The sequence below is a fragment of the Vulpes vulpes genome, chromosome 3, assembly GCF_048418805.1.
Source record: "Vulpes vulpes isolate BD-2025 chromosome 3, VulVul3, whole genome shotgun sequence".
Lineage (NCBI taxonomy): Eukaryota > Metazoa > Chordata > Mammalia > Carnivora > Canidae > Vulpes > Vulpes vulpes.
The window spans coordinates 55,347,850-55,363,185 of NC_132782.1; the positions used below are offsets into that span (position 1 = coordinate 55,347,850).

Consider the following 15,336-nt stretch of genomic DNA (forward strand, 5'->3'; position numbering starts at 1 on the left):
AAGTGATGTAATTCTCTCCAACACCATCAAAACAACTGCATAGTTACCAGTCAGACATTTTCTGCTATGGATATGAGCTAAGTCACCTCTAAGATTTGAAATAAAATGACAAGTATTTGATACAACAGTGTGTGGTGAGGGAACCCAGTTTTCTCCCCATGTCCTCCACCAAGACTTGTTTGTGATCCTTCTGGGATTTTATTTTTCCTTTTGAAAAAAGGAAATCTCTCTTTTTTTCCCGGTGGCCAGCTTGCAGGATTTGAGCATATACAACCCTGAAAGAACCATCACTGTGAAGGGCACAGTCGAGGCCTGTGCCAATGCAGAGGTAGAGATTATGAAGAAGCTCCGTGAGGCCTTTGAAAATGATATGCTGGCTGTTAATGTAAGTGCCGAATGCTTTCTTCTCTACTGGTTTTTACATGTGTTTTCAGGCAGGACACAAGCTTCTCTAAGAATAGTTGTCATTCAGCGAGTGAGGAAGTGCCTTAGAATAGATATGTGGAGTTATTCCTGCCTTCTTGGGGCAAGAGCATTAAAACAAGCAGGAAACCAACTAGTGGATTGTGATAAATGTACTGGATAAAAAATAGTGTGAAGCTATTAAAATCATAACTTTGAAGATTATAAAATGAAGAATTGCTTATGATATAATGTTAATTAAGAAAAGAGCATATAGAAGTATATTTAGTTCAGGTTATGGTTATGTAAAATAGTATGGAGCAAAATGACAGGAAGGCTGCATACAAAAATAAAAACAGCTGGTATGCTAGGAAAGAGATTTTTTTCTACTTTACAAACTTTCTGTAATATTGTCCTGTTACTTTCTAAATTTAAAAATATATACTTTAAAATTAAACTCTGATTTTCATCCCTTGCTTACTGATCTGCACATCTAGTCACCCAATAAATGTTGTCAACCACCTTGGCTCTCACTGATGCTTTCAGCGATGTCCGGATTTGGGCATGTCCTTTCTGTTATTGCTAACTAATTCTCACTTTATAATGGGGAGGCACTGGTCTGACATTCAAAAATCTTAAAAATATTTGTCTATCAGCAAAGCCCAAGCCCCACTCAGAGGTGTAATTTTTTCATTTTTTATTATAATGATTTTCTAACCTAAACAAAAGAGGAAGGGATCTTGTAATTAGTCTTCATATGCCTATAAACAGACTTGTACCATTATCAGTCCCCGACCTGTTTTGTTTCATCTGGACCTCCATCTGCTTTCCCACCCTCCTTGAATGACTTTGAAGCAAATCTCAGACCTGGTAATATTTCACAGAGGAGTAAATATTGACAAAGAGCTCTGTAGGCTAAACCCAGTGCCGTCAGTGCAGCTCTTTCTAAGGACCCTCCTCTTCAGGCAAGAACACTACCCCTACCTCTCCCCAGCGCCGCCCCCCCCTCCCCACCCCCCACTGTAGCAGCACACATCATGTGATAACTGTGGAGCATGATGAGGACAGGATTGTATTGTCACCTCCCTGTTTGTGTATATTTGTCTGTGGAAATATCCTCAGATGATCTCATTTTCTTTTTTTGGGCTCTTGACATCGTATGATAAATATCTCTTCTGTGAATACCCAGAAAAGCTACAGAAGGGTCTGTGTGCTCCACATACCTCCACTTGAGCGCATCGCTTAGATTCATCCATGTCTGTAACAAAGTCATTTGTTGATAGATGATTGTTGATAGATAACAAAATTATTGTATCTTAGATATCAGATGAGTTAAAGGTTAAATATCCCAGCTCTCCTACTCCAAACATCCTAAGAGAAGGCAAGATAGGGATCCCTGGGTGGCGCAGCGGTTTGGCGCCTGCCTTTGACCCAGGGCGCGATCCTGGAGACCCGGGATCGAATCCCACGTCAGGCTCCCGGTGCATGGAGCCTGCTTCTCCCCCTGCCTGTGTCTCTTTCTCTCTCTCTCTCTGTATGACTATCATAATAAAATAAAATAAAATGAAAAAAAAAAAAAAGAGAGAAGGCAAGATAATGGATGACCTTTGTCACAATAAGAACATAGAAAATGTTAGAGACCCACTTGGTGTTCAAGGAGACAGAGGTAGGGGCAGGGAGGACACAGGTCAGGGGATGACATCCCTCTGCCTCTGACAGGGCTGTGCAGTTCAAACTCAACCCAGCCTAGGTGAGCATCCCGTGTTTAAATGTGAAATGACCAAGCAGGTGAGAGGATCACAACACTGGCAACCAAATGGTGAAAAATTTGAAGTTGTGAACCATCCTGAACCTGGAGAATGGTGTTTACATGTGTGGTATCCTAGTGAAAGGTCTGATCTTTCTCTGGATAGAGTTGGAAAAAACCTGTTAACCCAATATATTTTAAACATGCGTTCTACAAGTATTTATTGAGTACTTACTATATACCAGGCACTGAGCACACAACACTAAGTAAAACAGTCTCCATCCTCAAGGAAATCATGGTCTAAAAGGGAAGAGGCAACTACACAGGCAATGTGAATACTGTATGATGATACTTTGAATATTATTTGAAGGAAACACAGGAATATTGGTGGGGGGTGCAAAGAAAACGCACTGGAGCAGAGACCTTTGGGGTGAGAGAAGGTTTCCTGCCTGAAGGGGACATCTAAGCTCAGGTAAAACCCACATGAAGAGTACGACTTAGCCAGGTGAAGAGGAAGAGAAGCACATTCCTTACATGATGGATAATGTGTGCAGGGGCCCAGCAGTGAGAGAGGAGCAGAACTGGGCAGGGTGGGGATCAGGGGTCAGCAGGAGAGAGGGTGCAGTGGCCTGGGTCCCCCAGAGGAGCCTAGTTGGCTGTGTTACGATGTGTAGACACTCTTGGAAAAGCTTTGAAGGAATGCCATCGTCAGCTTGAGGTTTGGAGAGCCCACCCCAGCAGCGGGGTGGTCCATGAGGCAGGGCAGAGCGGATCAGGAGGCACTGGTGCCAAACAGACAAGAGATGGAGGTTGACCCAGGCAAGCTGGGCCTCTCTGGTCTCCTCCCCTCATCTTTTTCTCCATTTCTGTTCCCAGCAACAAGCCAATCTGATCCCGGGGTTGAACCTCAGCGCACTTGGCATCTTTTCAACAGGACTATCCGTGCTGCCTCCACCAGCAGGGCCCCGAGGAGCTCCCCCCGCTCCCCCTTACCACCCTTTCGCTGTAAGTAGCTCAGCATCTAGAGGTTTGCTCATGCTCTGGGCACCCCCAGGCGGCAGCATTACTCTGCTATGTTGAATGAGAGCTAAAGCTTTAATTTGGAGGCCATAATCATAAGTGATTGTAGGATAAATCCAACATTTCTTGGGACTTCTTCCTAATGGACAGATAAATATTATTAAACCATCCTCTGAATATGTGCTCTTACACAGTATATGGCATACCTAGGAAAGAAACTACAGTGCTAGCAAATTCACTAACTAGAAGTCTATTTGTTTATAAAAAGAAGATCTGTTAGCTCAAATAAGAATCTTCATGAGTATTGTTCATATAAATGAAATAATAGGGTACCAGGATGGCTCTTTCATATATATATACATATCTCACCTGTGTCTATAACTCAAATGCATCATATTTTATTAATAGGCAGTTTTCAAAAGAAAATAATACACAGCGTTTGTTTCTAAACACTTTGCACAATGCCTGGCATTTAGTAGGTTCTCAATAAGTATTTATTATTTGAGTTGAGTCATAGTTAATAACAAAAGAAATGTGAATGTTTTGAGTTTTCTAATTGTTGCTTCCAAATACAAGCATTATAGATCAATACGTTGTCAAATTTGGGTTCAGGATATTTGACAGCTTATTGTTTTTCACTCCTAATTCTTTTCTATACATATTGCTTATTTTTTAAGCAAACTTTCTTTCCTCCAATGTTTGTACTGTTTTAATTGTTCGTCAACCTAATTCTTTGCAAACAACCTAATTACTGTAGCAAACACTCCTTTCTTCTGAGATGTGGTCTCTGGTGTAGGCATTGCTGTATGAGAATTCCTAGTAGCTTTTTGAGTTACCTGTAGAAACGAGATAAAGCCACTGTGCCCTATACTAAAACCAGAAGAGAAGCTGTTAGCTATCATGTGATAGCAGAATATTTTCTAAACTTGAAAATAAATTTTGACAGTTAGAAAGTTTCCTTTCATCTGAGATTTTTACTACAACAGTAAGATAACCATTTTACTAAAATAAGTTCTTCATAAAATAGATTTTACTTTCTTTATAAAGCTAAAAGCCGTGAACTTCTGATCTTGATCCCATAGACCAAGAGTAAATTCTAATCCAGAGCACATAGTTGCCCCAACTGTCTGCGACAATATGGTTTCCTGGGGTAGGGATCAGACATCTCCCTGAGGTAGCTGCGAAAGTGCAGGACATGGAGGTGGCCCTGACTTCCTGCCTGTGTGGGACCTAGGACTGGCCCCTAAAGCCACACTTAGAGAATCTGAGGAGGATAGGGTAGGATGGGAGTGGTGGGCATGCTTTAAATACTTGTTTTCCTGTCATGTAGGCTTTCAGATTTCCAGGAACCTCTAGGGTATTTCTTTGCTTTTATGCATCACAAGCTAGTACTTTTGCTCTTGGCATCCAAAGGTCAGGAAGTCTCTGTACCTCCTCGTAGCTAGCTTACACATGCCAGGTTGGTCTCTGACCTCTGAAGCTTTGGAAGCATATGTGTATGTATGAAAACTTATTCTTTATTATTTTCTGGTTAATGAAAGTAATATATGCATTGTATTTAAGAAGCAAATAATACAGAATTGTAGAAAGTGCAAGTTGTTTCTCAATGTCGAAATAACCAGTGTTTGCATGTATATGGGTGTATATGTGTATACAATTTATATATATGCATATATATAACATATATTTAATATATATATATTTAAATTTTTCACTCTGCTGTGGAAATCCTTGTATATACATCTTGGCTCTTTTTTTTTTTTTTTAACATTTATTTATTTATTTATTCATGAGAGACACACACAGAGAGAGAGAGGCAGAGACACAGGCAGAGGGAGAAGCAGGCTCCATGCAGGGAGCCCGATGTGGGACTCGATCCCAGGGCTCCAGGACTACACCCTGGACCGAAGGCAGGCGCCAAACCGCTGAGCCACCCAGGGATCCCCCATCTTGGCTCTTTTATCCAGTTATTTCCTTGGAATAAATTCCTAGAAATAGAATTTCTGAGCCTAAGGATGTATAAATTTTATACATAATGTATTATTATAAAATACATAAATGTTGATACATAATATATAAATTTTGATACATGGGGCAGGTGGTGCAGCGATTTAGCGCCGCCTGCAGCCCAGGGCATGATCCTGGGGACCCTGGATCGAGTCCCACATCGGGCTCTCTGTATCATGCCTGCTTCTCCCTCTGCCTGTGTCTCTGCCTCTCTCTCTCTCTGACTCTATGAATAAATAAATAAAATCTTAAATAAATAAATAAATAAATAAATAAATAAATAAATAAATTTTGATGCATGAAAGATACACTAGTTTTCCTTCCTACCAGTGTGTGACAGGGATTTTTTTTCTCCCATACTCTTTATTACTCATGTAATTAATTAGTCGTAAAATCTAATATTTTAAAATAAACATTTCTTTTGTTATTATGAGGCTCAACAGTTTTATTGGCCATTTTTCCCCTTCTAATGAATTGTCTCTCTGTGTCATTTGCCCATCAGTCTTTTGAGAGGCAGTACAGGTTCTAAAGACTGATTGCATTTGCATCTCTGCACTATCACTTGCTATTTTTAACCTTGGGCAGGTGACTTAACCTATTTGCATCTTGATGACCCTGGTATCATGGGGTTGTTTTAAGGGTTATTAAATAAGTTAAAACCTGCACATAAGGGCAGCCCGGGTGGCTCAGCGGTTTAGCGCCGCCTTCCTCTCAGTGTGTAATCCCGGATCTCCGGGATTGAGTCCCACATCAGGCTCCCTGCGTGGAGCCTGCTTCTCCCTCTGCCTGTGTCTCTGCCCCCCCCCCCCCCCGTATGTCTCATTAATAAATAATAATAATAATTTTAAAACCTGCACATAATTTCTATGTAAACATAGCTGCTATTGTTATTACCTTTATTTTCCATCTTTTTGTTAATGGTTTGTAACAGCTGACTACATATTAAGGCAATTAGCTGTTTGTCGTGTTGTAAATATTTTCTGTCAGGCTGTCATTTCTCTTTGCCTTATTCATAGTATCTTGTGCCATAATAATTTAAAATACATATATTTTGAACAAGTTGTATAAAGTAAAATGTGGACATTTCCCTTGACCTGCCTTATCTTACACAAATTTTACCCAACAACCACTCCCCAGAAGTATAGCACCTTTATGTTTACACTTTCAAAAAATTCTATCAGCATATATATGATCATATTATTCAAAACTGTATATGTAATAATGTCATACAGAATTCCATGGGTTTTTTGTTGTTGTTTTACTTATTATGAGCATTTTTTCAGAGCTAGACCTAATTCTCTTTAATGGCTACATAGTATTCCATTGTATGAATTTACTATAACTTTCCTTACCAGCACACTATTTTTAGACATTTGTTTTGTTTCCAGATTTTCTCTGCTACATGTAGTATCAAAGTAAATATTCTTATCCATAAGTCTTGGCACAAATGTATATCTGAAAGTAAATTCACTAAGACTGGAATTATTGTATCCAAGGGTATGTGCTAATTTACATTCTCCCAAATTTCCCTTCACCAGAATTCATGTAGAAATTTTTTAAGAAGTAAGGTAGTTAAATCAGTGATGTTTTGTGTGGATTCTGGCCTTTGCTGTCATGCTAAAGAAAAAAGTCTCCCATCCAAGACTGTAAAAATATCCTCCCATGTTTTCTTAAAGTAAGTTTTAGTTGTTGGTTCTTACTTGTATTTGTATCTGTAATCCATAGGGAATTTACTTTGATTAATAGTTTGACAAAAGAGTCTAATTTGATTTTTTCCCAAATGGATAGCCAGGTTTCCTGAAATCATTTTTTGAATGCTATACTATTTTATCACTCAGTTTAAAATTCCAGTTTGTCCTACACTAAATTCCCACTTAATCATCTGCCTGACTCTGTTCCATTCCTCTCTTTGTCTACACTGTAACAATCCTTTCAGTTTTAACAGCAGGATTACTTTTTTCTCAAAGAATGAATTGGAAAGATGACCAACTTTTAATATGCTTTGGAAAATTAAAGAATATGTAGGACTTTTCTGTTTCTTGAAGATTTGATAAGACCTGTCCATAAAACATCTGGGCTACCACCTTTTATTTGCTTCACATAAACTTTTCAGTTTCTTATATGTTTTTTACTTAGTTGTGTTGATTTTTATTTTCCCATGAAAGTATTCATCTCATCTAATTTTCATGTGTTGGCATAACGTGTACAGAGCAGGCCATTAGCCTTTAAAATCCCCAAACTTGGGATGCCTGGATGGCTAAGTTGGTTAAGCATCTGCCTTCGGCTCAGGTCATGATCTTGGGGTCCTGAGATAGAGCCCCATGTCCGGCTGTCTGCTTAGTGGGGAATCTGCTGCTTCCTCTCCCTCTGCCTGCCCCTCCCCCTGCTTGTGCTCTCTCTCTTTGTCAAATGAATAGATAAATAAATACCCAGATTTGTGTATTACTCTCTTGTAATCCCTAGCGTTGTATATTTGTGTTTTCTCTCTTTTTTATTTTTAAGGTTTTTTTCTTGTTATTTCGTTGTTGTTGTTTTTTTTTTTAAATAAACACTACCCTCAACATGGGGCTTGAACTCACAACCTCAAGATCAAGAGTCTCGTATTCTATGGACAGAGCCCACCAGGGACCCCTCTTTATTTTCTTAATCAAATTTGCTAGGGCTTTGTTTATTCTAAACTTCTAAGAAGTTAATGGTTTCTTTTCCGTTATCTTGCATTTGTTTTCCATACTTTGTATTCAGACAGTGTTATCAGAGCATTTCTGATTTTTGTGGCCTTAAGTATAATCAGTTTTTTAATTCATGGGCATTTAGACAGATGTGCCTTCTCTGATGGGCTCAGAGTTGTGTTTATAGCTATAAAAGCGGGGTTCTAATTGGTGGCTCATATCATCTATATAATTGTTTTCATCCGTATGATGTTACATGATGGAAGCACTTTGCTGTTTTCCCGCTATGATTATGGTTTTGTCAAATTCTTTATTGTAACAAAGTTTGTTCAGTGTGTTTAAGTCAGCTCACTCTAGAAATAATCTGGAATTTTATTCAAATTATTAAGCTTGCTTTCTTAATATACAATCTCATAATCTACAGTTTAGGATTAACTATAACTGGTTACTTTGCTCACTGCGATGGTGTCTTGCGCTGCATATGCTCTCTCCTTTTTTTTTTTTTTTTTTTTTTGAGTTATTTGGGGCTTTTTTTGTTGTTGTTAGTTTGTCAAGAATACTTCCTTAAACAACCTTTTCCAGAAATAGTACATAAGTAGCATAACTTCTAAACCTTTCTAGATCTGAAAATGCCTTTCTTTTCCCCTCACACATGAATGAAAGTTCAACTGGCTGTCTAGAAATTGTAGAGTCATAGTTCCTTTAGAACTCTGAAAACAGTACTTTTAGTATTTTGTTTTTCAGATTGGTGTGCTACCAGCCTGATTCTCTTTATTTTGTAGTTAGCTTTTTCTCCTTCTAAGTTTCTTTGCCTTTTTTAATATTTTGCCTTCCCCATTGGAATTCAGAAATCTGAATCTTAGCCCTTTGGTCTGAAGACTCAGGTTTTTCTTTGGTTCAGGAAGATCTCTTGCTGATGTACTTCATGTTGGTATTCCGTTCCCTCCACTTCCATTTTCTCCTTCCAGAACTCCCATTTTATGGATCATACATCTTCTCTATTCCTGCCCCCCCATTCTTTCATTCATTCATTCATTTAAATTAAGTTTGCCAACATATAGTTTAACACCCAGTGCTCATTCCATCAATTTCTTCTCTATTCTCATGTCTGGTTCCTGCTTTTTGTTTTGCACGGGTTGATCTTCCAGTGCACTGTTGGGTTAAAGGAGTGTCTTCTCGGCTATGTATACAGCCTCTGTTGAGTGATTGCTTTCCAAAATCAATCTCAGTCTCTCCTTTATTTTTTTCTCATAGCCGTTTCTTACGCGTAAAGGAACTGTCATCTTGAATTTCACTAAGAAATCAAATGAGACATTTTTTAAAAAAGCTCTTCCTCTTTCTTGAATTAATTCACTGAGGTCATTTGTTTGCCTGTTCATCTTTGCTCCCGTCTTTCATGCTCCTGATTCGCTGTATATATCTAATGAATTTTAATTGTTCATATATTTAAATAAACTCAACAGAGGGTATATTAGAGTCCTTAGGGGAGTTCTTCCATAACATGAGCCATGGGCCTCACCCGAATCCATGAATTTGGAATGTTCCAGGTGGGGGCAGCGTTGGTTGTAGTGGTTGAGATCTTGGGCTGCAGAGTCAGCCACAGCTCTGTGCTCAAATCTCAGCTCTGCCTCTTGCTAGCTTAACAATTTCTGGCTTTTGTCAGCTCCTAAGGTTGTCCCTTGACAACACCGAGGTGGACAAGCAGCTATTGTGGGAGGCCATTTGACAAGCTGGAGTAGAACAGTGTACCTTCTGAATCTGAGAGACTTCTGTCCATGACATTGACCCCTCTGCCCAAATCCACTCCTTCCCCGCAGGCCCAAGTCCACCTCCCCGGTTCCTAGGGAGAGCATCCACCATCTTTGCAATGTGGCATCAGTCTGTTTTCACACTAAAGTTGTTTCAGTATTTGAACATAATTTGTATGCCTGACTCTCGCCCTGTCCACTACCCATTTCCCAGCCTCACTCTTCCGACCCTTGGATTTCTTTATGCTTCAGTGTATCACTTAAATTTGGCATCATGATTATGGCCATATACAGCAGCTTGGAACTAAGGATGCTGCATTTCTTCCAGGGAAAAGCTGGTCCAACTATTTATAATTCCCTTTTTAATTTTTACAAATGCACTTGGTATCTACTCCTCTACCCACACCCCAGCACAGTCAAGCAGACAGGAAGAGCAGACACCAGTTTCTCTCAAACTGCCAATGTAACATGAACCAGTGGATAATAATGACCACACCGTCCTTGTTGCCTCTGTTGGCAGGGGGCAGGGTCACCTTTACTGTGACGTCCCTTGCCCCCTCCCCAGTGTCCTGATGCTTCTAAAATATTCAAAACTAAAGTAGGTTCTCCTTTGTAAAATAACTGGGAATCCTCAAATGGGGACAGTGTGAGGCCAACTGCCAAGTAGGGGGTGGGGTTCCATACTAGCCTCTCCCTTCCCTGAGCCTCTGGTTCATCTGATGGCTACAACCTGCTTTCCCTTCCCATTCAAGAGAACATTTATTGAAGTCATGAGTGGGTGATTTCTCTGATCATCATGACAAAGCCTGTTTTGAAAACCTTCTTCCATTTAAGATCAGGACTCCATTTCAGCTTGTGAGGTTAGGAAATACTGTGCTGTAAGCCATACATTCTATTATGGTCGGTGCTCATTTACTACTCGTCATCCAGCCCATATAGCACCCAACCATAGATTCTTTATTCCTGTGACCCCCCCTGAATGCCATGTTACATCATTCAGGGGCACCGTTGTACATAGGCTCTAACCCATGTTCAAAGCCAGGCCCACAACCTGCCTGCCTGTCGTCATTCGCAGCGGTCTTCTATTACTTGCTTTTCAAATACTGGCCTCTTTTCTAGTTTTCAAGAGGCCAACCCCTTTCCTGGCTCAGCATCTATATGAACACCGCTTAGAAGGTCCAGTGCCTTATGTGGGGTTCTGTCCTCACCTCAGCTCAGAAGCCACCTCCTCCTGGGAGGTGAAGATCTAACCCAAATGGTCAATGCTCACCCAAATCTACCACTTGGGTTAGATCTGCAGTTGGTACAGTGTTTATGTTGAGAGTGTGTGAACTCAGAATAGGAGCCACAGTGTGGCAGGTCTACTCTTGATCTCAGAATTTTGGGAAGAAAAGGTAAATAACAATTGAGAAGCATTGCTGCTCTGAGGCCTGATGCAAAGGCTGTCCTGCAAGACAAAGGGGGAAGAAGCATCCTTCCCCCAGGGCAGAACTTTGGGCAGAAAGCCACAAGCATTCTCCCCTCACCTTCCATGGCTCAGGACAGGGAACTGCGTGAAGGGCCTGGAACTGAACTCTCTTCAAGGAAGGGGTAGGACCACGAAAGCCTTCTGCACTCAGCTTCCAGGGAGATGTGGAGATCGCCCGGAGAATGCTGATCTCGTAGCCCCCTCTTGTGGCTATGAGCTATCACTGTAGCGTCTTTCTGAGACATTGAGAGCAAAGGTTCCCTCTCCTGAGCAGAGCTCTGTAGGCACCTCAGGTACCCCTGGGGGAGGCCTCCCCCACCACCTCCGTGACCATACCTCCTTTCCTCTGAGGCCAGAACTCCACTGTCCAGCTCAGATAAGAAGACTGTTTCATTTTGTCCCTAGTGAGACATAGGGCGAAGTTGTGATTTGGAGCTCAGAGTCCAGCTGGAGATCTGGGAAGACTGAGAACACCATGAAATTTGTTTAGGAGCCATCAGGCAAAAGTTAGTGTCTGACCAGTGTCAGAAACCTACGAGGTCATCTTGCAGGTTGGGCCCACAGGCATTGGCTCCATGGTGGCCTCCCTTCCTGTGACAGGCATGCCTACGTTTTTGTGACCTTATGTCAGACGCACTTAACTAGACCACACTGATGCACTCAGCATCCTGCCTATAGGAATATATGAAATCAAACCTCTTCCTGTCGTACAGGCCTGCTGTGAGGATTAAGACTCTATGAATAAAGTCTCTAGCACAGTGCCTAGTACACAGTAGGTATTCAGTAAAAGGCAGCTTTTTTAAATGTTATTTTCTTGGAGCTTCTGGGTGGCTCAGTGGTTGAGTGTCTGCCCAGGGTCCTGGGATTGAGTCCCACATCGGGCTCCCTGCATGGAGCCTGCTTCTCCCTCTGCCTGTGTCTCTGCCTCTCTCTCTCTCTCTCTGTGTATCTCATTAATAAATAGAATCTTGAAAAAATAATAATAAAATGTTATTTTCTTAATAGTTCTGTTGTTTTCTGTGTATATCTACCTTCCTGTACCCACACACACACTCACACAGGATGCTGATTATTCACTCATTTTCTTTCCTTCCTTTCCCAACCTCTTTCTCAAAGTTCCTCCATCCTCAATCTTGTCATTCCTTCCGAAATTCTCTAAGGGAGCTCATGACCCCAGCTTCCCGGGAGCACATTCGCTGGCTACGTCCTGATAGTGTCCCACCATCTCTGTGCCTTGTGGTCCCATCAGGACTTCCCACTGGGCCTGCCCATCTGAGGGAGGGCAGGTTAAAGGAGTGTGCATGCGCCCTCCCTCCAACGGTGGCAAGTTCCTGGGGCCTCCGGCGTGGCGCCGCTCAGCGGCCAAAAACCCAGCCCAGCGCTCCATGCTGCGGAGGGGGTGGGGGTGCAGCAGAGATCTGAGCTGCCGATGGGCAGGTGCAGACATGCCGGTGCGGCCAGGTGCCGGTGCTAGGAGCCTGTGCTGTGTGCGGGAGTCTTGCCTCCCTGCGTGGGGAGTGTCCCCGTGAGCACCAGCTGACTGACCAACTGTTTCTTTCCTGCTGCAGACCCACTCCGGATACTTCTCCAGCTTGTACCCCCCTCACCAGTTTGGCCCGTTCCCGCACCACCACTCCGTAAGTGTCCCCCCAGAGCCACCCCCTCTGCCACTTTTTCCCTGTCCTGTGGTGGGCGCTGCAAGGGCCTTGGCAGACTGACCGGCAAATGTTCCTGGTGTGAGTCACCCCAGGAGCGACACAGCATGGGGTATCGCACATCAAACTACCCCAGCATTGGGGTGCGCTGACGATCTTCAGAGCGCTGATGCGTCCCGTGCAGCCATCCTACCGATGCTTACAAACCCAGAGGTGGCAGGAAGCTGGCACGTGTGAATGATCAGGAGGCCAAATTAGGAGGCAGTGTCGAGCTGAAGAACAGTTTCCATATGTCTCTGAGGAAAGTCTAACAGTGGGGGTCGTGTCATTCCCACAGACCCCTGGAGCGAGGACCCCTGGTAGCCTTGCCCACGTCTCTCTGGGCTGTCACCAGGCGGCCTGGTCAGGGCAGGTTTACTTGTTATCTTTTGAACACAAGGCCACTCTGGTGAAAATACCACTTATGGCTCCCAGGTGCCGAGTAGCTTCCCATTCTTCCTCACCAGGTGCCTCGGGACTCCATCCTCAGGCCAGGGATATATTTAATAACGGTTTTACCTCTTGGATAGAGACCCAGGAGCGGTACATAGCACATTTGTTTGTGGCAGAAAACCTGTGAACAGTCCGCTTTCTGAATCCAGCAGACTCCAAGCTGCTCAAGAGGTCTCACTGTTCAGGTTCATTCCTTAGGCTTCTCGCCTGCAGAGCCCTAGAGCACAGGGGAATTGCATGCACCATAGTGGCCATTTCCTTGGGCATTGGGGCCATCAGAGCACATGGCTCGTGGTAGATGCTCGGTTCCTGCCTGCCGAGCACCTGAAGGCACAACCCCAGTGGGAATGACATCTTGTCTTCTGTCGCCCTTCCAGTATCCAGAGCAGGAGATTGTGAATCTCTTCATCCCAACCCAGGCCGTAGGTGCCATCATCGGGAAGAAAGGGGCGCACATTAAACAGCTGGCTAGATTTGCTGGGGCCTCCATCAAGGTAAAGCTGCTCTCGACAGCCATCCTCTTCCCTCACCAGCCCCCCGCCCCACGTCCCCTGTTCCCTCTGCTGCTCCTGGGCCACGCTGATTCCAGGGGCAGGAGCCCGCAGGGTCTGGCCAGTTAATGCCATCGCCTCTCCTCTTTAGCTCTCTCCTTCCTTTCTCGTTCAACTGATGACGAAATTGGAAAAATTATTAGTAACACCTATAACACCTAAGGCAACCCCGTCCTCTTTGGACTACTGCAATCCTCTTCTCAAGAACTGTAAATGCGCAGACAGGCTGGGGCCTTTCCCGAGCCAAGGGGGTACGCCAGCAGAGCCTTGTTTACACTGTGCCCTTATCAGGGTTTTGATGCTTTAATTAGTCTCTGCTTCACACACCCCTGAACCTCAAGAAAATAGTTTGAATGAAAAACTCTTTGGAAAGCGATAACACTGTAGATAAACAAAAGCTGGGGACACAGCCCGACAGGCAGCCCTGGGACGGAACAGCAGCTCAGGAAGGAAGGCCCCTTGATTTATGGGAATGGTCGCGAGTGGCGGTGGCAGTTACGCGCCCACATCCTGCCCCTTCGGGCGCCCTGTGAAGAAGCATCCCGGGAGCTGAAAGGGAAGGATTCTTCGACCCTGGTCCTGCTCCAAGCCCAGCTATCGGCTCTGACTCACAGACAGAATGCTGAGCACGTCCCAAGCCTCATGAAACACTTTAGAAAACAGAGTTTCCGTTGTTACGTAAAGTAATTTGCTACCATGGGACAACCCGGAATTCCGAACGAGAAGTCTCATGACTTGGAGAGAAAGAATGCTTGCACTTTCTCCTCAAGAAGAGCTGGAATTTCTCCCACAGCAAGTGTGCTGGAGAAAAGCAAAAACAAAACACTCTGAGTAGCACAGGACGAGGATTGCCCTGAGACCACCAAGGAATTCTGTTTAGAAAAAGCATTTCTTCTCTGTTACCTGCAAAGTGTAGAACCTGGGCGGGAGCCCCGAGGGGCGGGTGGCCTGCAGCGTGGAACACAGAGGCCTCTGCTCCCAGCAGGCTTGTGGCAGGTGGGACCCCGGCCCGCGGATGGGACAGGTACGCTTGGCTGGTTGCCTGTCCCCCCGCCCCCCGCCCCAGTGTCCAGTCCTGTGGCCTGAGAGGCGGTGGAGACCGAACTAGATGATTTCGACCACAAGGGGCTTGAAGGATCGTGACATCACATCCTCCCTGTATCCCTTGAGAAGAGTGGGACTTAGAGAGGCACGGGGACCAGGCTGAAGCACACAAGTGGCAGGACCCGCTAACTGTCAGAGGCCACAAAGGTAAAGAATGTGAGAGCCGACATCCAACCAGGTGACCCAATTTCCAGTCCAGTGTTTTTTCCACCAGAGCCACCAGAGCCCTACACTGGAATCATTCCCAACAGGCCTAGAGGAGTTAGGAGAGAGAGAGAGCACTCCCTTGGGCATCGCCCTACAGCGTCCCCACTGCCCATCCATATCCCGACAAGGTTGAGTGGTGGTATGTCACTTTGCTCACGACCTCTGTGATGGGCAGAGCCAGCAGGGTGGGACCAGGGGGGCAGAAAGGGCTCTGCAGGCTGGTCAGGCCCAGTCAGCCTTTATGTTGCACCGACCACCTGCTTCAT

At 44.0% G+C, this 15,336-nt stretch overlaps 1 protein-coding gene across 6 annotated transcripts in view; it reads left to right on the forward strand.

The window, feature by feature from the left end:
• IGF2BP2 (insulin like growth factor 2 mRNA binding protein 2) overlaps window positions 1-15,336 on the forward strand; it is a 152,975-nt gene that overhangs the window by 128,883 nt on the left and 8,756 nt on the right. For 3 of the 6 annotated variants that reach the window (XM_072752514.1, XM_072752513.1, XM_072752515.1), the window contains exons 9-12: window positions 250-385; window positions 3,026-3,154; window positions 12,630-12,698; window positions 13,586-13,702. In XM_072752514.1, the coding sequence (XP_072608615.1) occupies window positions 250-385; window positions 3,026-3,154; window positions 12,630-12,698; window positions 13,586-13,702 (451 nt within the window). The remainder of the gene's footprint in view (window positions 1-249; window positions 386-3,025; window positions 3,155-12,629; window positions 12,699-13,585; window positions 13,703-15,336) is intronic. The other 3 variants (XM_072752517.1, XM_072752518.1, XM_072752519.1) reach the window with 1 other exon arrangement.